The sequence below is a fragment of the Pinus tabuliformis genome, chromosome X, assembly GCF_031772625.1.
Source record: "Pinus tabuliformis cultivar Carrire ecotype Pingquan chromosome X, CPIR1, whole genome shotgun sequence".
NCBI classification, from domain to species: Eukaryota; Viridiplantae; Streptophyta; class Pinopsida; order Pinales; family Pinaceae; genus Pinus; species Pinus tabuliformis.
Window position 1 is genome coordinate 1,061,790,074 of NC_142308.1, and position 22,069 is coordinate 1,061,812,142.

The following is a 22,069-nucleotide window of genomic DNA, read 5'->3' on the forward strand; positions in this document are numbered from 1 at the left end:
CATTGCAGAAAATCTTCCTTAATAATTTATGAAATTTAAATATTCCAATATTATATTTAATTTATGAAATTTAAATATTATATTAAATTAACAATGTAAATTTTTTTATATTATATTTTTGTAGTGGGTATAACTTTAAAAAATATAAATTTAATTTTATTGGAGTTTATGCTAGTATGTTTGTATTTTTTTTTATTTTTTTTTCATCTGAAAAGAGATAATTGTGTATAATCAAATTTCAGTCACATTTTTGACCACTTTTCTTAAATTTGATTTTAATACTTTTAAATTTAATTTTAATATTATTAAAATTCGGATTCCAGGAAAAGTTCCCATTTTTCATAATTTACGTCTCATTATCAGCTCAAGATTATGTAATTAATATTATAAATGTTCTATATATTTTTTAAATTTTGAAGATTTTGTGAAACTACATATTTGTTGTAGTTAGTGCGAGGGCAGGATTTTATAAAAACATATTTGAAACTCATGAGTATCAGTTCATGATTATATTTTATATGTTTTTAAAATTTTGTAGAATAATTTTTTTAAATGTCAGGTGTTTTTTTGGTTGGTTAATATGTTTATGAATTGTGGTATTATTATGTAATTAAAAAATTATGTTTTATGACTATTTAAGATGATAAAATTATTTGAGAATTGTATTTACTTTTGACTATATTAATTTCTATTGTGGTTTTATATTTTATATTTTTATTTTTAATTTTGGTTTTTTTATGAAATGAAATTTTCAAAATTTATTTTTGCTAAAAAAAATTAACAATTTTAAATAAAAAATATGAGATAGATTTTGATTTATTTATGTGTTTACTAGTCATGAAATCATTAATATAATTTCTATAGGTACAACTACATGACCACTATTTCAATATGTCCTATAACTTACAGGGTAAACAACTCTCACTAAAACTACACCTTGTCTAATAATCAAAATCTCTTTACTTTTCACCATAAACCCTAATATATATATAAAATAAAATAATCTTTAAAATATCAAATTAAACTCATGCCTATTTATTTCATCAACTTCCTTAGAAGAATGTTTCTTTTTTCTTTAGTTGAAAGCATTTTATCATTCATTTCATCATTGCTTTAGAGAAGTATACGGAAAAGTTTGGAAATAGATAAGACAAGTTAATAGGAATGAGGATCTCAGAGTAACGGGGAATTTTATTGAAGAATGTCTTTTTAGTTGAAAGCATTTCGTCCTGCTTTGGAGTACATGGAAACATCTGGAAATAGTTAACACAAGTTAATGAGGATCTTAGGGTAATGGGAATAGGGATCTAAAGGTGAGTGGAAGATATATTTGAATTTTTTTTGGTTTACATTAAGATTTAAAGGAAAATATTAAAATTGGTTAAGGTTAAAATTGTAAATTTGATCTTTAATAATGTTATAGATATGAATTTGTCAAATATTTTTAATTTTTTGAGTAACTTATCATTATATATAAGTTTTAAGTTTAATTTTTGTATAATATTTATTTATCATTACAAATTTATATATAATTTTATGGATTGAATTTAATATAATGGGCTTTTTAATGAGACAACTTGATTGGATGTTTTGATTAACAAATTATATTTACAAATAAATGCTAAATCTCCATAAAATAGCTCTACAACTCAATTATAGTGCTTATATATCTTTATAACTCCACATATAATGCCATCAATATCGATTTGACATTTTGGTTAAAGACCTATATCAAGATGTAAGTCTTCATTTCAATCCTCTCAATGTGCATGCATCACTACAAATCTACATATAATGTCAATGATATAATTTCTACCAATAATATGACCACCTTTCCAAATGCGTTGGTCTAATGTTTTGGTTAAAGATACATATCCGTAGGAAGGCTTTAAGTTTATTCTCCCCATAGTACTTATGCAAAGCTATACCTTAACACACAAGTCCATAGGTTGGATTTTTATCAATGATGTCAACATGATTTGGACAATTTGTTGATTCCCCTAGTTTTACATTTTGGTGAAGGATTTATATCCACAAGTAGGACATCACTTCAATCACCAACCTCATCACTACATTAACTCAATATATAACTCCATAGATTGATTTTCTGTCAATGAAGTGGATAACTCATCAAATGCATTTGTTTGACATTTTTGTTACGAACCCATATTCACAAGTAGCTCTTGAGTTTGATCATCCTTAAACACCTACGCATCACTATAATTCTACATATGCATCATTATAATTCCACATATAGCTGTATTGACTAAATTTCTACCAATTACATAGATATCTTTTCTAATGCTTCCATTTAGTATTATTGTTAAGAGCTTATACCAACATATATACCTTCATTTTGATCCCCAAATAATGCTTGAATATCACTACAAACCAACATATGACTCCATGGATTGAATTTAATTTGTACTCATGTCACAGATACTTTTCCAAACACCTTGATTTAATGTGTTTGGTTAAGAATGCATATCCCTAAATAATTCTTAAATTCAAACTCCTTGCAATTTTTGTACATCTTTACATATTTTTTTGTTATTAATATATGTAATTTTTAAATAGTACATGTCATTTGAGTGCACATGAAATTACACATTTTGTTGGTATTAAAAAGTAGAAAGTAATTAGAAATTCTTTATTTCCAATTTTTTTCTATCTAAAATTGATGTAAAATTAAGATAGACATTGAAGTAATTTATTTATGGAGGACATTCAAATATTTTTTATAATTAATATTTTCTAATTTTTAATATAAGTATTATTTTATTATTTTTAAATATAATGTTATGGGACTACAACTCCCCCATATTGGATTGTAGATTACTTCTCTACACAATCACATTAAAAAATTAAAGTATAAAAATTATAAATGTGTTAATATATATATATATATATATATATACCGCACATGAGTGCATGGCTCAGCGGACGGGGCAGTCGGCTAACTCGCACCCCGCCCGCGTTCGAACCTCCTTCGTGCTGTAGTGTTGCAGCCTATGCTGTTCCATGGCGATTATTCGGGCTGATGTGATGGATTTGGCGAATATTCCGGTTGATATGATGGATTCAGATGTGACAGTTATCAGCTTGTCTGATATGTATAAATGTAATAAAAGAGGGCCCTATAACGCTTCTGATGGGAACTAGCCCCTCCCTTTTTAAAAATATATATGTGTGTGTGTGTGTGTGTGTGTTATTGATGTTTTAATAACATTAATGTGTTATTTAGGTTTTAATAAAACAAAAAATAAGAATATTTCTATGTATATAATGTGAAATTTATATAAATATAAATAATATTGGTTAAAAACTAGTATAAATTCATTTTAACTTGGGATCTATCAAAGATTGAGAGAAATCAATTCTCTCAAGATGTAAACTTCTTTTTTAGTGCAAAACTTAAGGAAAAGTCTACACCTAAAAACTTTTGATTATGCTTGAGGCTTTATAGAACATTAATTAAAATAAATCTATGGCCATTTTACATTATTCATGTGAACTTTTAGAAAATTAAAACATATTGAAATATTAACTTATAATATTAAAAAAAATTATCACTTCTTATTCTAAGAAATTAATAATAAAAGTTCAAAATGAAAACATGTTAGAAATATGCTTTCCATTAAAATTAATGTAATACATTGATTTTAGATAGAAATTTTAGTATTTCATTATTTTTATGTTAAATTTATAATATTAAGGTAAATAATATATGATAAAAATTTATCCATGGGGTTTTGGATAGATATTGATTGGTGTTTTGTTAAGACATCCTTTGTTGTGAAGTCATTGATTCAATTCCCCCTATTAGAATATAAAATTAATATAACAAAAAAAATATAACAAATTAATAATGTAAATAGTAATTATAACTTCTTATAAAATTTCATATTTTAATTTATAATTTAATAATTTATGAAATTTAAAATATATCAATATTATATTAAACCAATAATGTAAATTTTGTCAGATATATCTTTATAGTTAGATATAAAAGGATAAGGCTTTAAAAAATATAAATTAAATTTTATTGGAGTTTAAGCTAATATATTGTTTGCATTTTTTTCATTTGTAAACAGATAATTGTGTACAATCAAATTCTAGTAACATTCTTGAATTTTATTTTTTTATTTTTTATTTTTAAATTTGATTTTTAATTTTTAATTTCGATACTATTAAAATTTGAAAAACTTACTCCGAATTTAGGAAATAGTTTTTGGAAAGAGGCCTATTTTTGACATCATTTTTCCTTAATAATTATTTCAAGGTTAGGCTTTCTCCGATTGAAATGAGCTCTTCAGTTTAGCTCGACTATTTAATAAAAAATTAATTCACTGGAAGTCATATTTTTAGACTTCCAGACATTCCCTTTTTCGTAATATAACAACCATGATACATATTAAATTATCGTTTCGTTTAATTTAATTAAAACAATCGTTTATATTTAAAGTAATTATAATAAAAATGTAAATTATCAAAATTTAATTATTTTCTTATTTTTTATTTTTAAATTTTATAAAAATTAATATTTTTTAACTATAAATATTTATAAACTTTTTTTTATCTATAATAACGATTTTTTAAATAATTTATTTTAAAATTTTTAATTATTATTTTTATAAAATAATTATAAAATTTAAAAAACTAATATTAATTTTTTTTATACACCTTTAATAAATATATTTAAAAAAATCTTTTAAATCTTTTAAAATCAAAGATTATACTAATGAATCGATCTCAGGTCATTATACTAATGAATCAATCTCAATTTTGAGATTTTTTAAATCAGTCATTATACTAATGAATCAATCCTAGGCCATTATACTAATGAATCCGTCTCAATATTTAAAACAATGTTTAGACCCAATCGTAGTTTCTTGTATGCACCTTGGTAATGATAATCCTGCATTGATTAGAATGATATAAATAAATTTGGATTCAATTAAAAGTTCTTAATTGTCATAATTTATGTTTTATTAATTTTTTTATAAAATTGAATATTATTCCAAACTTCATCTTTGTTATATTTATCATTAGAATAAAATTACATATTATTTTAAATTTCATTTTTGTTACATTTGTTATTAGAGTAAATTTAAAATTACATATTTTTCCAAACTTCATCTTTGTTATATTTATTATTAAAGTAAAATTACATATTATTCCAAATTTTATCTTTGTTATATTTATCATTAGAGTAGATGTTTGTTGTAGTTATCATCAGATTAGAATGCTAGAAAAAAAATTTAAAAATATATTTAAAACTTATGAGTATTAGCTAAATATTACATAATTGATATTATAAATATTTTATATATTTTTAATTTTTGAAAATTTTATAAACTACATATTAAAATTTTTGTTGCAATTATCACCCATGCTAAAGGAGGGTTTTAAAAAACCATTTTGAAACTCATGAATAGTATTATTTCATGATTATGTAATTGATATTATAAATATTTTATATACTTTCAAAATTTTTGAAGTATAATTTTCTAAAATTTTAGTTGTGTTTTTAAAATTTTGAAATCTAATTTTTTTTTTTTTTTTTTAATTTTAGTTGTGTTTTTTTTGTTAAGGTGCTTATGATTTGTGATATTATTATTTGGTTTAAAAATTATGTTTTATGAATATTTAAAATGTTAAAATTATTTAAGAATTGTATTTAATTTGAGTCATATTAATTTTTGATATTGATATGGTTTAATATTTTTTGGTGTTTTTTTTTTTACTTTGTTTTTTTATAAAATGAAATTTTTAAAATCTAATTTGGTTAGAGTGACTTAATATTTTTAAATAAAAGGTATGAGATAGATTTTGATTTATTTAAGTGCTTACGAGTCATAAAACCATTAATATAATTTCTATAAAAAAAACTACATATTAGACCACTATTTCAAAATGTCTAAAACCTTACAAAGTAAGTAGCCCTCACTAAAAACGCACTTTATCTAATAATCAAACTCTTTAACTTACACCATAAAAACTAATTCTTTTAAACTTCACCAAATTATTTTAATTTAGTTTTACAAAATCATATATCACACTATTTTTTCATATATATATATATATATATAATCTGAATCAATCCTTTAAAACATAGTATAAAGTAATCTGTAAAATATCAAATTATAAATTATGCTCATGCCTATTTATTTCATCAATTTCCTTGAAGAATGTTCCATTTTTCTTTAGTTGAAAGCATTTCATCATTGTTTTGGAGAAGTATATGGAAGCCTTTGGAAATAGCTAAGGCAAGTTAATGGGAATGGGGATCTAGGTGTAATGGGAATGAGATCTAAGGGTGAGAGTTAATGGGAATGAGGATCCAGGGGTAATGGGTAAAGTTGAAAGCATTTCATCATTGCTTTGGAGAAGTACATGGAAGCCTTTGGAAATAGCTAAGGCAAGTTAATGGGGATGGGGATCTAGGTGTAATGAGAATGAGATCTAAGGGTGAGAGTTAATGGGAATGGGGATCCAGGGGTAATGGGTAAAGTTGAAAGCATTTCATCATTGCTTTGGAGAAGTACATGGAAGCCTTTGGAAATAGCTAAGGCAAGTTAATGGGAAGGAGGATCTAGGTGTAATGAGAATGAGATCTAAGGGTGAGAGTTAATGGGAATGGGGATCCAGGGGTAATGGGTAAAGTTGAAAGCATTTCATCATTGCTTTGGAGAAGTACATGGAAACCTTTGGAATGAGATCTAAAGGTGAGTGGAAGGCTGATTTTTTTGTTTTACATCAAGATTTATAGGAAAATATTAAAATTGGTTAAAGTTTAAAATTATAAATTGATTTTTTAATTATATATATATATATATATATATATATATATATATATATATATGAATTTGTGAAATATTTTTATTTTTGTGAATAACATATAATTATATATAAGTTTTAAGTTTAATTTTTGTATAATATTTATCTTTTATTACAAATTTATATATAATTGTATGGATTGAATCTATATTAATATAATGGGTTTTCTATGAGACAATTTGATTGATGTTTTGATTAATAAATTATATATACAAATAAATGCTAAATTCAATCCCCATAAAATAGCTCTACAACTCAATTATAGTGCGTATATATCTTTATAACTCCACATGCAATGCTATGGATATCAATTTGACATTTTGGTCAAAAACCTATATCAAGATGTAAAGCTTCATCTCAATTCTCTCAATGTGTATGCATCTCTACAAATCCACATACAATGTCAATTGTCAAATTTCTACCAATAATTTGACCACTTTTCCAAATTCCTTCGTTTAGTGTTTTGGTTAAAGATGCATATCCATAGGAAGGCTGTAAGTTTGATCTCCTCATAGTACTTATGCAAAGCTATAACTTAACACACAAGTCCACATGTTGAATTTTTTTCAATGATGTCAACATGATTTGGGCAATTTGTTGATTTCCCTAGGTTGGCATTTTGGTGAAGGATTTACATCTACAAGTAGGACTTTAGTTCAATCACCAACCTCATCACTACAACTCAATATACAACTCCATAGATTGATTTTTTTCCAATGAAGTGGATAACTCATCAAATGCATTTGTTTGACATTTTTGTTAAGGACCTATATTCACAAGTAGCTCTTCAGTTTAATCACCCTTCAACACTTATGCATCACTATAACTCCACATACAACTTGACTAAATTTCTACCAATTACATAGGCACCTTCTCTAATGCTTTCATTTAGTATTATCGTTAAGAGCTCATAATGATATACATGTCTTCAATTTGATCCCCCAATAATGTTTGTGTATCACTACAAACCCACATATGACTCCATGGATTGAATTTCTACCCATGTCACAGGTACTTTTCCAAACACCTTGATTTAGTGTGTTTGGTTAAGAAAGCATATCCACTAATTATTCTTAAATTTAATCCCCATGCAATGTTTGTACATCTTTATAGATCCACATACAACTCCATGGATTGAATTTCTGCCAATATTATACATAACTTACCAAACACTTTGATATATTATTTTGGTTAATGACTCATATCTACAAATAGACTTTGAAATTTTTTGAATCCGATTTTAGTTTGATGTATAATTTGAGTGAACCTAATGGTTAAAAACATGTGTTTCTTCGTAGAATAGACTTTGAAATTTTTTGAATTTGATTTTAGTTTGATGTATAATTTGAGTGAGTCTAATAGTTAAAACATGTGTTTCCTCTAACATGTTGAAATCCAAAATGTGGTAAGAGTATGTACACTTTTATAAATTTTAGCAATCAAATCATTATATGGAAATGGGTCCCTTGTCTCACAAACAAAAGATCTTATCCACCCATTCCAATTTAATATCTCACAAAAAAATTTCATACACCAATTTAATATCTAACTTAATCATGACCTTAAAATTATATTATTATTAAAATATATAAAAAAAAAATTATGAGTGTTTGTCAAAGTTAACATTTTGACCCAAACCCTTGTAAATAAATATTAAATAAAGTAATAATTTGCTTAAAATCTTGTACTCATTCCTCGTCCAATGGTGTCATTATGAAATAAAATTCCCTTTAGTCAAAGCTCGGAAAGGTTGCTAACATTTATATATACGAGCGTGGATAACTTGCAATGAGTTCCAAACGTGTCATCATATTTCCCCTATTTGCTCCTAGTTTTTAGGGTTCCCGTGCATTAATTAATAAATGCGAACGTTGAACACTCGCAAACAATTTCGAAATCTGTCATCATAATTCCCCTACATGCTCTCATAGCTTTGGGGTTGCCCGTGCACATATTATTTTTTGCGTTTTTATGTTTGTTCGTGCACGTATTGTTTTCATTTTCGTCTTGAAAGTCTGTACAGAAGAAACGCAATTCTGCCTCGGAATTAAGCAAAACATTGATCTCATTACCAGCCCTGCTGCGTTCAACTTCTTTCCTCTTTTTTAATTTAGGCAGAGCTTATGCCTGCCCAGCTTGCTTATTGGTTGGAAGAACACGGATTCATATATAATAAGAAAATATTTATTACTAAAATTGGTTGAAAAATGATGGATTTATATACAATAGGATGCTTATCACCAAGATTGTATATTATTTGTTTGAAAAGAACAGATCGATACACAATAAATTACGGATCCATACACAATAAATCACACATCTATATACATTAAAAAAATGCTTATCATCATGACTGTACTCTATTTTAAACCTAGCATTGAGCTCTAATAATTTTGAGCACTATCAAAAAATTGAGTTAATTACCAAAGTTATAAGGACTACGGATACAATAGAATGCTTATCACCAAAATTGTATACTATTAATTGGAAAAAGACAAATTCATACCTAATAAACCAGACATCCATACATAATAAACCACAAATCCATACACAATTATGCTTGTCACCAAAATTGTACACCATTTTAAACCTAGAGCTCTAATAATTTTGAGCACTATCAAGGAGTTGAGTTAACAGTGATGAAGACAGGCGAGGCGATCATGAAAATTTGAAAAGAAATAAATGGAGTGATATCCGACACGATATGCGTGATGTACTGTAATCAGATCTGACCAAATGATGTTCAGAGCGATCGAACAACACATTCATTTTGCTCGTCTCTTCGATCACACGAAACACAAAACGTAGAAGGACACATAAGTGAGTCCAGTCCGTTCTTTCTTGGCTGGACACGGCATGTCGTTTGAGTAGTGGAGAGAAAAAAAAAAACTAGTCTTAGAAGTAGAGTGACCGAGTCACCACCCCATTCCCCACTGCCACCCTAGTGCGACAATATGGTATGTAATATTGCAGAGGCATCCCGCGACAGAAGCCGGCACACCTGTGGACAGCTTTTTTGTCATTGTGTGGATAGCAGTTTGTGTGAATGGCGTATGTCACATGTGTTTAGAGAGAGAGGGTGTGCGTGAAATTAATTGATAGAGTTTTTACGCCCCCCGCGCCAAAGTCGAGCGGAGAGGACACTGTTCGTAACGGCAGGCACCGCCTGGTTATCTTTGATATCAAGCGACGTCGATCTGCAGAGGATGATTCGACCCTTTTCGTGCTAAAGATGGGGGAAGGGTGGGCATTCGCTTTCGTTTCTTTCGTGTCGCTTTCTGTCTCTGTCACCGTCACCGACTGTTGCTGTCTGCGTCTGGGGCTGCCCTATTCTGACTGCTGCAAAGCAAAAAAGAAAGGAGGCGGCACGCGAGAGGGTTGCGGTGGGGCCCAGATCAAGAAAACACATATGCTATGAATGGGATGAGTGCTGATGAGTCAATCCAACAAGTACAGGGGCTTTTAGGGGGTTGGGGAAAAATCGGAATTTAGAGAGATGATTCATAATTCACTTATTCTTTTATTTTTTGCGCTTCATCATACGCCTGCCTGCTTCTCGCCTGCTATAAGTAATGATCACTGTTATCATTACTTAAAGCCGCAATAAATGAACGTTGCGAAGGGCAGGGGAATGTGCAAAACGGATGGATGGGATGTACTTGCTGTGGGGACTGGTCTGGACTGGACTGGGCTGATTCCGATTATTCTTCTTCTATCATTGCCTTTGGTGTTTGGGGAACTTTTTTTGGGTTTATTCTTTTAAAACATCCATCATCCCGGAGGGGTCTGCGCAGCCCGAGTCAGAGGCAATATCTTCCGCACTATTAATAATGAATTTCCATGTGATATGAGCTAAAGCGGGTGCATGCGCGATGGGTGTAATTGATTTATTATGCCCCTTTTGCTGCTCCCACGCCTAGGCTTTCGCTTCTTCTTGTTCTTCTTTTTCCATGCCCGTTGCCGTTGCCTGTGCATTTGCCTTTGTATATTTACATACCAGTACACCCCAACAGATTCATTGTATTCTCTACTGTGTGCACATGATGCATTTTTGTTGGGTCTGACTTGAACTGTGGATGTATGCTTGAAGGCAAACATTGGTTATTAATTTTGGGTCTTTTGGGTTGGTGGGTGTATAGCAGAGAGTGAGAAATCATGCCGAGAAGGCGGAAGATGAAGGGAGGAGGGGGCGGAAGGGAGGATAATGGACCAGTTGGGGATGTTATTCATCATTCCTCTTCCACTGTTCTCCATCTTTTACCCACTGAAAGGGTTAATAAGACACCACCCAGAGCAGCAGCAGCAGAAAAAGTAGAAGTAGCAGCAGGTTTGCCTGTGTCGAGCAAAGCTTTGCGGTTTCCTCAACGACCAGGATTAGGTCAAGCGGGCATGAAATGCATTGTGAAAGCGAATCACTTCTTGGCTCAGCTGCCCGACAAAGACCTCCATCAATACGACGTAAGCAAGCTTATCCTTTCCGTAATTGGTATCAATTAACAGTATATTCATAACATTGGATGTAGTTCATATAGTTTCCTGTTCCAACTGTTTAGGGAAAAAAACAAGAGCAATGATGACTAGTTGGGGGAATTTGTGTTGCAGGTATGCATTACGCCAGAAGTGACATCGAAAAGTGTGAACCGAGCTATCATGGGACAGCTGGTGAAAATGTATAGAGATACGGAGTTGGGTAGGAGGCTTCCTGTGTATGATGGCCGAAAGAGTCTTTATACTGCTGGTTTGCTGCCCTTCACGTCGAAAGAATTTACTATAGCTCTTGCAGGGGAAGATGAGGGAAACGGCGCTTCAAGGTAAAAATGTTCCAAGCAAAAGTCATATGGATATCCATATGGAGCAATGCGCCACTAGAGCTTCAAAATCATTTGTTGAAGAAGCTAAAAATTGTCGAATCCTAAATTCCATGGGGTTTTGGGGTTTGACGTTATGTCTGCGTGTATTAATTATAATTGGTACCGCATGGAGTCTCTACCTGTATGGCATTTATATTGGTTTGACAAACAATACGACATTACATGACTTTTGAAATTTGTGTAATGTTCTTAACATGGTTATACTATTGAAATTCCAGTAGCTTACAGCAACCTCGCAATGCCGATCACAAAGCTCCATAGAAGGCCACAGTCTCTGTACTGTTGAAATTCCAGTTGCTTGACTTTCGAAACCTGTGTAATGGTCGTTTTCTGTTTCTGGGCACTAACTTATTAGGGGTTTACTCAGGTGCTGGTTATCTCATGTTTCTCATTCGCTGGTTTCTTGTCGTGACATTTTTTTTCTTAATATTAAATAGTAATTTTGTTCTCCTTGGACCAAACAGATAGTATAGTTGTGAAATCCCCAGGGTTTTAAATTGTTTTCCCAGGATAGAGTATTTTTGAGAGCAGTCTTCCTAAGGATCTGCATGTATATCTCCTTAACTACTCTGCCCTGATATTTCTCAGCTGGCATTGTTTAGAGCACATATTTTCAGATGAAGTCCAAGGACTTTACCATGAATGGGAATAAATGCTTTTCGATCGTTTCTGTTTTTGTTTTGGTGAAATAATTTAATTCATTTCTGAATGCAGATTTCCACGGTTACGATTTATAATGTAGAATTAGTTTCTGGAGATAACTGTGTTTTCGCAGAGTTGAAACTTAATTCATGTTGGATACTAATTGTATGTTTGGTCTACATTTTGCATTTAAAACTGGCATAACATATTAATTTTGTGCAGTTGCAAAGAAAAAGTATCGAAGAAAAGGCAATTCAAGGTGTTTATTAAGTTTGCAGCGCGAGCAGATTTACACCATTTAGGGCAGTTTTTAGCTGGTAGGCAAGCGGATGCTCCTCAGGAAGCTCTCCAGGTGCTTGATATTGTACTCAGGGAATTGTCAATTCAGAGGTAGACATGCGTGCCTACAAATTATTTTGATGACAAGTTAGTGAATTATATTTTAAAGGCAGTGTTAACCGAACAACTATGCATGTATGGTGTTCTTAGGTATTGTCCTGTCGGAAGGTCCTTTTACTCTCCTGCCTTGGGTAGAAGACAACCGCTCGGAGAGGGTTTGGAAACCTGGCGTGGGTTTTACCAAAGCATCAGGCCAACCCAAATGGGCTTGTCCCTTAACATAGGTACTTGCTTCTCATTTCTCACTCATACAATTTGCATACAGCTTTTGTTTTGTAAGACAAAAACCACCCAATTGTTGGCTGGGGCAGGATGAAAAATCCCAGTACAGGTTGCTTTGGAGATTCTCAGGTATAGTCCATACCTTAATGCAATAATAATCAAACTGGGATAGACCAATCTACTACTAGAACACAACCCAAACAACCATAAGATTGCATACATTAACCATACATCTGTCAATTTTAAATGATGTATTTAGCTTTCAGATGGATTTTCTATCTCTGCTTGTCATGAAGGTGGCTTTCAGACCATTTCTTGGACAATGGGCAATACCAGTCCAGGAATGGGTCAGTATATCAAAATTATTTTCCATGTCTAAGCGCAGTTAACAACTTTCTTGTGCAGATATGTCTTCAACTGCTTTCATTGAACCGATGCCTGTCATTGAATTTATAGCAAAAGTTCTAAATAAGGATGTGGTAACTAGGCCCTTGTCTGATGCTGATCGTATAAAGGTACTAACCTCTGCTTCACACCATTCTTCAGATATCTTATTTGAGACTAAAGAGATTCTCTTACTTGACATGCTATTATCGGGGTCTATATGTTGTACTAGTAGCTTGTCATTGATAAATGATGACAAAGTGTGGCATGTGTGGCTGCTATGAGCCCTCTCTTGTCTATAGCAAGGCTTCCATAGCTTTGGGGGGTATGACCAATTTTCCATCCAATACCATTTATAATATCCAACAGCTAATACCCCAAATTTATTGTTCACCAGACCTTGGAAGGAACTTAGTGTCACTGATGTCTGAGGCTAGGTTCTTTTATTTTACTATCTTTTTAGAATATTGTTTTAACATTTACTTGTCTTGCCTCACATGCTTGTGACTCCTACATTAGACAATACCGTTTTTTAATGTAAGGTAAAGCTTATCAGAACAGCAATTGAATGTGTCAATTGGAAACTTGAATTATTTATATGTTCTGTCATTTTGATTCAAGCGACCAATGTTTTAAAGCTGTACCAAAATGGTGGATACTCATATCTCTTAGTGACTGTGGCCTTTTGTGTGAATCAGATTAAAAAAGCCTTGAGAGGTGTAAAAGTAGAAGTGACACACAGGGTAAATGTGCGTAGGAAGTACCGTATCTCTGGATTGACATCACAACCTACTCGGGAATTGATGTATGTCTCTTAATATTTTCGGGAACTATTACACATTAGATTCCATTCCTATATATTTCAGATGCATGTGCCAATGAACATATGTTATTATTTGTGTCATCTGCTTCATATTGATGCCTTATATTTTGGAATTTTGTTCAAGTCTAGAACGATGTAAAGTCTCTTCATATTAATTTCCAATTAGATAAAAGATATGCATTTTGCACTCTGCACATGCTTAAAATTCGTTTCAAAATGTGAGATCATTCATTAAGTTAGAATCATGTGTAATTTGAAATTTTATGCCTCATGAGTCCAAATTGTCCTGGTTCTCAATAATCTTGTTTTTTCACAGATTCCCAGTGGATGATAAATCAACAATGAAATCAGTAGTTGAATATTTCCAAGAAATGTATGGCTTTACAATACAACATACTCATTTTCCTTGTCTTCAAGTGGGAAACACACAGAAGGCAAACTATCTACCAATGGAGGTGTGAACGCTAAACTCTTACGTCTTTGTCTTCTTCCAATAAACATGGAGTGTATGTGGATGAAACGGATGAGCTTTCTACGTTGTTTCCCCAATATCAATTTCTCTTGACCGTCAGCTTTTCCTGGGCAAATTGCAGGCTTGCAAGATAGTGGAAGGTCAGAGATATTCAAAGCGATTAAACGAGAAACAAATTACTGCTCTGTTAAAAGTTACATGTCCACGGCCCCGAGAAAGGGAAATGGACATCTTGCAGGTTTTGTTTTCTACTGTTAAATCAAGTAGGCAGTCTTTGCTTGTTTTCACAGACAATTGTTGCTTCTACTTTGGTAATTGATATCCTTACATTTTGAATTTGATACTCTATCAATGTGTATATATGTATATTATTTATGCTAAAATTGAACATGTGCAAATGACAAAGGAGGACTTCGCTTCTGCTGCTTCAATTAAGAACGTGGAGGACTAGATCATGAGATCCTGTTTTCTATTCCGAACACTAAAGAGAGTGGAATTTAATTGGTTTCTAAAGTGTGACATGTTTAATGCAGACTGTGTATCAGAATGATTATGATCAAGATCCTTATGCGAAGGAATTTGGTCTAAAAATTAGTGACAGACTTGCCTCTGTGGAAGCTCGAATTCTGCCTGCTCCATGGGTAAATACTGAAACTTAGTTGCTTTGTCTGGATTAAACTTGATATGATTTTGATATTGTCAGGAAATCACTGGTAGATCTGCTTTCATGAAATCAGTTTTTGAAATCTTTGTAATTTACTCATTTTTCATATGTAGTTGAAATACCATGACACTGGGAAGGAAAAGGTATGCCTACCGCAGGTAGGTCAGTGGAACATGATGAATAAGGTAATGACTATTTTATTCTTAAAGATAATTTTCCTATACAACATACAGGATATGTGTTCTTCAATAGGAAACTGGCCTATGTATAAACTATGTACTATCGAAATCTTTTATTGTGTTTAATTTGTTAACTAACATTTGCATAGCATGAGATGAAACAGAAAATGGTCAATGGAGGCACAGTTAACCACTGGGCTTGCATCAACTTCTCACGGGGTGTTCAAGAAAGTGTTGCTCTTGGATTTTGTCACGAGTTGGCTCAAATGTGCCAAATCTCTGGCATGGTAGGAACATGTGGACCTTGTTGACCTTTCATATTCCTTTTAGAGGTTATAACACAATTTGCAGTTTATCCTATGCTGTAGAGAAAGCACGTAAAAAAAGCTTCTGATATCTGTTATTGGTCTATGTCTTCCCCTGGTTGCAGGTATTCAATCTTGAACCTGTTATTCCAATCTACATGGCACGACCTGACCAGGTTGAAAGAGCTCTGAAAATTGTATATAAAGATGCAATGAACAAACTCAGAGGCAAGGAGTTGGAGCTCCTAATAGTCATTCTACCTGACAACAATGGCTCTCTGTATGGTCAGTATTTTATTCATTCTTGAGGACTAAGTAGTGTCTGTTTATGAATTGAGTTCATTGAATTTGACACCTGAACTATTTACTGCTGCAGATTGTCAGCAGCAGGAGTAATATTAGTTTAGTGGTTCTAATCATTTTTGCAATACTTGCAGTTTTTGACACAAGATTGATATGTAGATTGATAATATGGAGTGCCTGAGCAGAGACTGGATGACAGAAGCATCTTACCTTACCATGTTGCCTGAATGTTTGAATGAGTGCAGGAGATGTCAAACGAATATGTGAAACTGATCTTGGATTGATAACCCAGTGCTGTTTGACAAAGCATGTATATAAAGTTAACAAGCAGTACCTGGCTAATGTCTCCCTAAAGATTAATGTAAAAGTAAGTTTTGTAGCATTCAAATAAAGATAACCGAGGCTTGTCTAGCACTTCTGCTGGCTATAGGTCTAATTGTATGACAAGATTAAATATATTCATTGTTTCTGAAGGCCTAAAGGATAGTAGGATATTTCAATGTTATTATCTATTTCTAGATTCTTACACATTGTATGTTGTATGCTTTTTTCCTTTGTGATTTAGATGGGTGGTAGAAACACTGTACTTTTGGATGCTCTCAGTTGCAGAATACCTTTAGTCAGTGATATACCAACAATAATTTTTGGAGCAGACGTAACTCATCCAGAGAATGGAGAGGACTCCAGTCCATCCATAGCAGCTGTAAAATCTGACATATTTTAATATTTATATTATTTTATTTCCAGGTTAAATTGTGGAACAGAAGTGGAAATTTATTTCCATATGCATGCAATAACATCTGATTGGTTGTCAATTGATGCTGAGCTCAGGTTGTTGCTTCCCAAGATTGGCCAGAAGTCACAAAATATGCAGGCTTGGTATGCGCTCAGGCACACCGGCAAGAGCTGATTCAAGATTTATTTAAGACCTGGCAGGATCCTGTGAGGGGCACTGTATTTGGCGGCATGATAAGGTGTGTTCCCTTTTTCTTCAGTTGCTAACTATGGAAAACCAGTATACAGATGTCCCAAGTGACCAAAATAGTTAAATATATCTATTATAATTTATAGATAATGCAAGGATTCTAGGAATTTTGAAATTAGTATTGATATAATAATAATCTACTTTTAAGGTCATGGCCTAGCGAGACACACCCTTTGCACACTTTGATTTGTCTTCTTCTCTGTCAGTCAGTCCCATATCAGTTTATCATAAGACATTTAGGTTAAGAATGGAAGAATATAAATGCAATTAAACTTTTTGTGATGGCAGGGAGCTTTTAATTTCTTTTAGAAAAGCAACGGGACAGAAGCCTTTACGAATCATATTTTACAGGTATGTGGATTAGTTGTTATCACATGAAAATGCTTGCTAACATTTCACTTAGCAATAATCTGCACCATTTTTTTTGCTACAGAGATGGTGTGAGTGACTGCCAGTTTTATCAAGTACTCTTGTATGAATTAGATGCAATCCGCAAGGTGACTTTTCTTAGACCGTTTTCTGTTTTCTTTTCAAAGTTCTAACGTTCGTACATTCTTCCTGGTTGATTGTATGTCCTCTGATTCTCTATGGCATATTTTTACAGGCCTGTGCATCACTTGAGCCAAACTATCAACCTCCTGTGACTTTTGTAGTTGTTCAGAAGCGCCACCATACTCGTTTATTTGCCAACAATCATAATCACAAAAACACTACTGATAAGAGTGGCAACGTTTTGCCAGGTAAAGAGAATAAAAAATCATTGCTCCATCTTTATGCTCACATTTTGTCCTATGGTGCCTAGCAAGTTTTGCCATCACTGAATTTGATTGCTATGATCTCAGGCACTGTGGTGGATACCAAAATATGCCATCCTACTGAATTTGATTTTTTCCTTTGCAGTCATGCTGGTATTCAGGTAAACAAATATTTAATACTAATAAATTACAATCTTTGATAAGTGTGGAGCAGTAAATATTTGCCACTGATATGATTTTTATGAATAAATTATTGTGTAGGGAACAAGTAGGCCTGCTCACTACCATGTTCTTTGGGATGAGAACAACTTCACAGCAGATGGAATGCAGTCATTGACAAACAATCTGTGCTACACGTACATCTCCTTCCCCTGAAAGATAAATAGCTCTTGGAGTAATCTATTTCTTTCTATAACAATTGTGCATACGTGTTCTCTATGGATTTGGCAACATTCACACAGTGAGAATTTTATCTGACATGGATGCAGGCATTTTCAATTCTGATTAAAAGGTATAAAAAACTGTGATAACACTAAACCTGTGTAGAACCTCATCTCTCCTTAGAAATAGATGACATATTATTCCAACCAAGTGAGTTTAGTGGGAAGGGAGTTCAGGCAACATGCAGTTACTTTCTTCAGCCATCTTGCGATTCGTCACTTTAAAATTTTAAGCCTCTCTTTTCCTCCCAAAGTTCCATCCTGTTCCATTAACTTATGATACAAAATTGAAAAAACAAGTCCTATACCTAATAATATGAAGACCAAAGAAAACATATGCTAATTTTCAGTAACTCAAAAAAGAGTTTAATTTTTGCGACACAGATAAAGAAACTTCCAGGACTACCATGAAACACAGCGTCTAATCTTATAAACCGAAATGAACTTGACTAACAAAAACATTTTGACTTCAACGACCTCTAATTTATTTGTGATATTAATGATATCAACATAAAGATAGAATTGCTCAGCACATAGCAGTCTTCTTAATATGGAATAAAGTTCTCAATAAAGGATATGCTACCTGGGTTTAGTAAGCTTGCATTTAAGAAAGCATCACAAAATGCTTGGCTCATAGCAGCAAATTTTGCCATTGCAAGTTTGCAACCCCAGTTTCTCAGAGAATCTCTTTGCCAGTGTCGGAAATTTAGAACACGATGGAAAAATGTTTCCAAGGGGGTTTAGCCATGGTAGGAACCCGAGTGCCTAATAAGTACATAGGTTTTGGACTAGAGCTTTGCCATTGTTTCCCACTAAAAACTCTACCTCTTTCCATCAACTTTTAATCCAAAATTACAAAAATAAGGCGTGTCCCTTGTGATATGGTGACCAACGAAAGCAAATGCCACTCTTCTTGAAAGTCGAGAGACAATAACTCTCAAACAAGGTATCATAATTTTTTGACTTGAACATCCTCACATTTATGATAATATCGCAATAGAGGTTGAATTGATAGGCATATAATAGTAATGTAATATTAATGCTCAACAAAATTCTCGACAAGGAATATACCACTCTAGTTTAATAAGCTTGACAATGTGCTTGGTTTGTAGGAGGTTTTGGCCTTGCAACCCACTCTCCTTAGGCGAGGTGTCTCAAAAATCTCTTAACCTATGCTGGAAGATGGGGGCAGAAGGTTTCCAAGGGGCAAACCCAACTTTTAGGAAGGTGTCTCAAAAATCTCTTCGCCAATGTTGGAAGAGTGGGGAAAATGTTTTCCACGGGGGTTGAGCTGATGTGAGCATCCCAGTTAGGTTTTGGCCTAGAGCTTTTCCTGCCTAAAATCAACATGCAACCCTTAAAGCCTGTAAAATATAGTCATGTCCCGATCATAATCAGAACGTACTTCCATATGGATTCAGCTGATGTGAGCATCCCAGTTAGGTTTTGGCCTAGAGATTTGCCTTCTTAAGATCAACTGGCAACCTTAAAGCCTGTAAAATATAGTCATGTCCCAATCATAATAGGAACGCACTTCCATATGGGTAGCAAACAGCCAACCTTGGGGCGGAGACCGAGTTTGACAGTGTAGAGATGAAGGGTACAAGAGAAACCCTTCCTCGTCCCGTCCCCACTACCAAAAAGTGAAACAGGAAAAAACAAACCAAAGCAAAAATAAAATATAAACAAAATTTGTCAGCCATGGGTTGGTCGTTGGAAAAAGGGGGTGTTACTATTCCCACCAAGGTTCAAATGGGCAGCGACATGTTTGCAACTTTGACCTGGCAGATCAGATGGATACCGTCCTAGATTTGATGCCACTTTTCTTCCGTTTAAACTCTACTTTACGTCCATCTGCCCTTTGAATTATTTTTTTCCTTCTGTTGGAATCAATTATTTTCGAGTGTCAGTGTGGAGTTGAGCTGTTGATTTTTAATAGTTTTTTGGGTACTCTTATTTTTTTTTGCAGGTATGCTCGCTGTACGCGTTCAGTTTCCGTAGGTAAGTAAATTATGTTTAGCCGTATTTTGATGGCAGTCCAACTTTTGGTTATAGATTTGCATAAAAGACAGTGTCTAAATGATGGTTATGCAGTCCCGCCAGCTTACTACGCTCACTTGGCTGCATTTCGAGCGCGATATTACATGGAACCAGATATGTCAGAAGGTGGATCCTTGTCCAACGGAAGGAGTGCTGCAGCAGGAAATGGTGGTGGATCACGGAATGGCCGTGTAACGGGTGGGGGTGGCAGTGGGAATGCAAATGGGAATGGGAGTGGAAATGGTGGTGTACGCCCGTTGCCTGCTCTCAAGGAAAATGTGAAAAGGGTCATGTTCTATTGCTGATCTCCATCCCTCCCTCCTTGTAACAATCCATCATCCCTGTAGAGTGGTGTAACAATCAATTTTACGGCTTTTCTTTATGTGATTTTATATGTGGCATGACATTGTTATTTTTCTATCAATTTAGTGGGAGTGTAATTCGGTCTAATTGGTGAAGAAATATAAATGTACAGACCTTCAAAATCTTCTCTCGCAGAGCAGTGTTCAGTCCAGAAGTCCAGAGAACTTGCATACTTCATCCAAAGTATTTTAAACAACAAACACAGCCCTATTTAAAGATAGTTTTAAACTGCGATGGATGTAGCTAGTATCAGAAAGCGCATGCCTAGTGCAGTAGATATATATGGAGAACAAAGGGTTGAATGCTTCCTGTTAGAATAGCTTCGACTCACAGAGATTGCACCATTTTAGGTAAGCCTTGCATCGTTGTACTATTCATTCACATTTGTGTGGGGAGACATAAATGGAGAACTAGGTGTTCAGTGGTTCCTGTTGGAGCAGCTTTGCCTCACAAATATTTAAACCATTAGGTCAGCTTTGCTTCGTTTTACTATTCCTTTGAATTGTGTGCTATATAATATTAATACAACTGGGCCGAATATTGAGAAGGTCATCTTACCATTCCCCGGCAGATTTGTTCAGATTATCTGATACCAGAGTTTAAGCTTTATACAGTTTTGACAGAATAATAACATTTTTTTTAATCAATCATTGGGAGAATATAAACAAAGCTTTTCCACATTGGCAGAATATAAACAAGCTTGTATACATCGGCAAAATATTAACAAATCCCAGATTTTTACTTTCATTAATCAATCGTAGGTCGTAATTCTTGACAGAGTGTGCTATAATGTTAGTAAGTGGGTTATAATGTTGTGAAGAAGCCGACAAATTAATTCAAGATCTTTTCCCCACCCTTTTCAAGAGACTTTCTTCCAACAATAACCTACCTTTGTTTTGAAGGGATAAATTAATTAAAGTCCTTTTACCCTAACTTTCTTCCAACAGTAACTTGTTCGTAAGGGACTTGTTTCCAACAATAACCTTTAGGAGATTAAATTATAGGAATAGAATGTGGGCTAATGAGGTTGAAAGGAGTTTGTTGGCAAATTAATCAAATCCCTTACCCCCACTGTATGTATAAATTAATTGTATAAACTAATTCCTTTCCATTAGTGTTTCCTAGATTATCAACCTCTTTAATTACAAATTAGGATGGATTATGATCAATCTTACATTATCAACCCGTTTGATTACAACTTATGATAAAGTTAATAATAGATGTTTAAAACGATAAGGTTTTGCTCTTTGATAACAAATTATGATAAATCCTAGATTATCAACCCGTTTGATTACAACTTAGGATGAAGTTAATAATAGAACTTAGGATGAAGTTAATAATAGATGTTTAAAATGACGAGGTTTTGCTATGATGAAATCATT

At 32.9% G+C, this 22,069-nt stretch overlaps 1 protein-coding gene across 1 annotated transcript; it reads left to right on the forward strand.

The window, feature by feature from the left end:
• The first annotated feature begins 10,330 nt into the window (after positions 1–10,330).
• Positions 10,331–21,141, forward strand: LOC149143478 (protein argonaute PNH1-like). Its single transcript, XM_089447882.1, has 22 exons — positions 10,331–11,298; positions 11,443–11,651; positions 12,576–12,743; positions 12,843–12,976; positions 13,380–13,489; positions 14,057–14,163; positions 14,498–14,636; positions 14,775–14,891; positions 15,187–15,294; positions 15,431–15,502; positions 15,661–15,783; positions 15,927–16,086; positions 16,350–16,471; positions 16,670–16,807; positions 16,936–17,078; positions 17,378–17,440; positions 17,523–17,586; positions 17,694–17,829; positions 17,932–18,005; positions 18,106–18,200; positions 20,254–20,285; positions 20,379–21,141. Exons 1-22 carry the CDS (start codon positions 10,996–10,998, stop codon positions 20,627–20,629), a joined length of 2,868 nt encoding a protein of 955 aa, XP_089304008.1. The 5' UTR covers positions 10,331–10,995; the 3' UTR covers positions 20,630–21,141.
• The last annotated feature ends 928 nt before the right edge of the window (positions 21,142–22,069 follow it).

Coding starts and splice junctions, on each gene's coding strand:
- LOC149143478 (XM_089447882.1), top strand. CDS start 10,996: ATGCCGAGAAGGCGGAAGATGAAGGGAGGAGGGGGCGGAAGGGAGGAT. Junction 16,087..16,349: donor CAACAATGGCTCTCTGTATG/GTCAGTATTTTA, acceptor GAATGAGTGCAG/GAGATGTCAAACGAATATGT. Junction 17,441..17,522: donor TTACGAATCATATTTTACAG/GTATGTGGATTA, acceptor TTTTTGCTACAG/AGATGGTGTGAGTGACTGCC.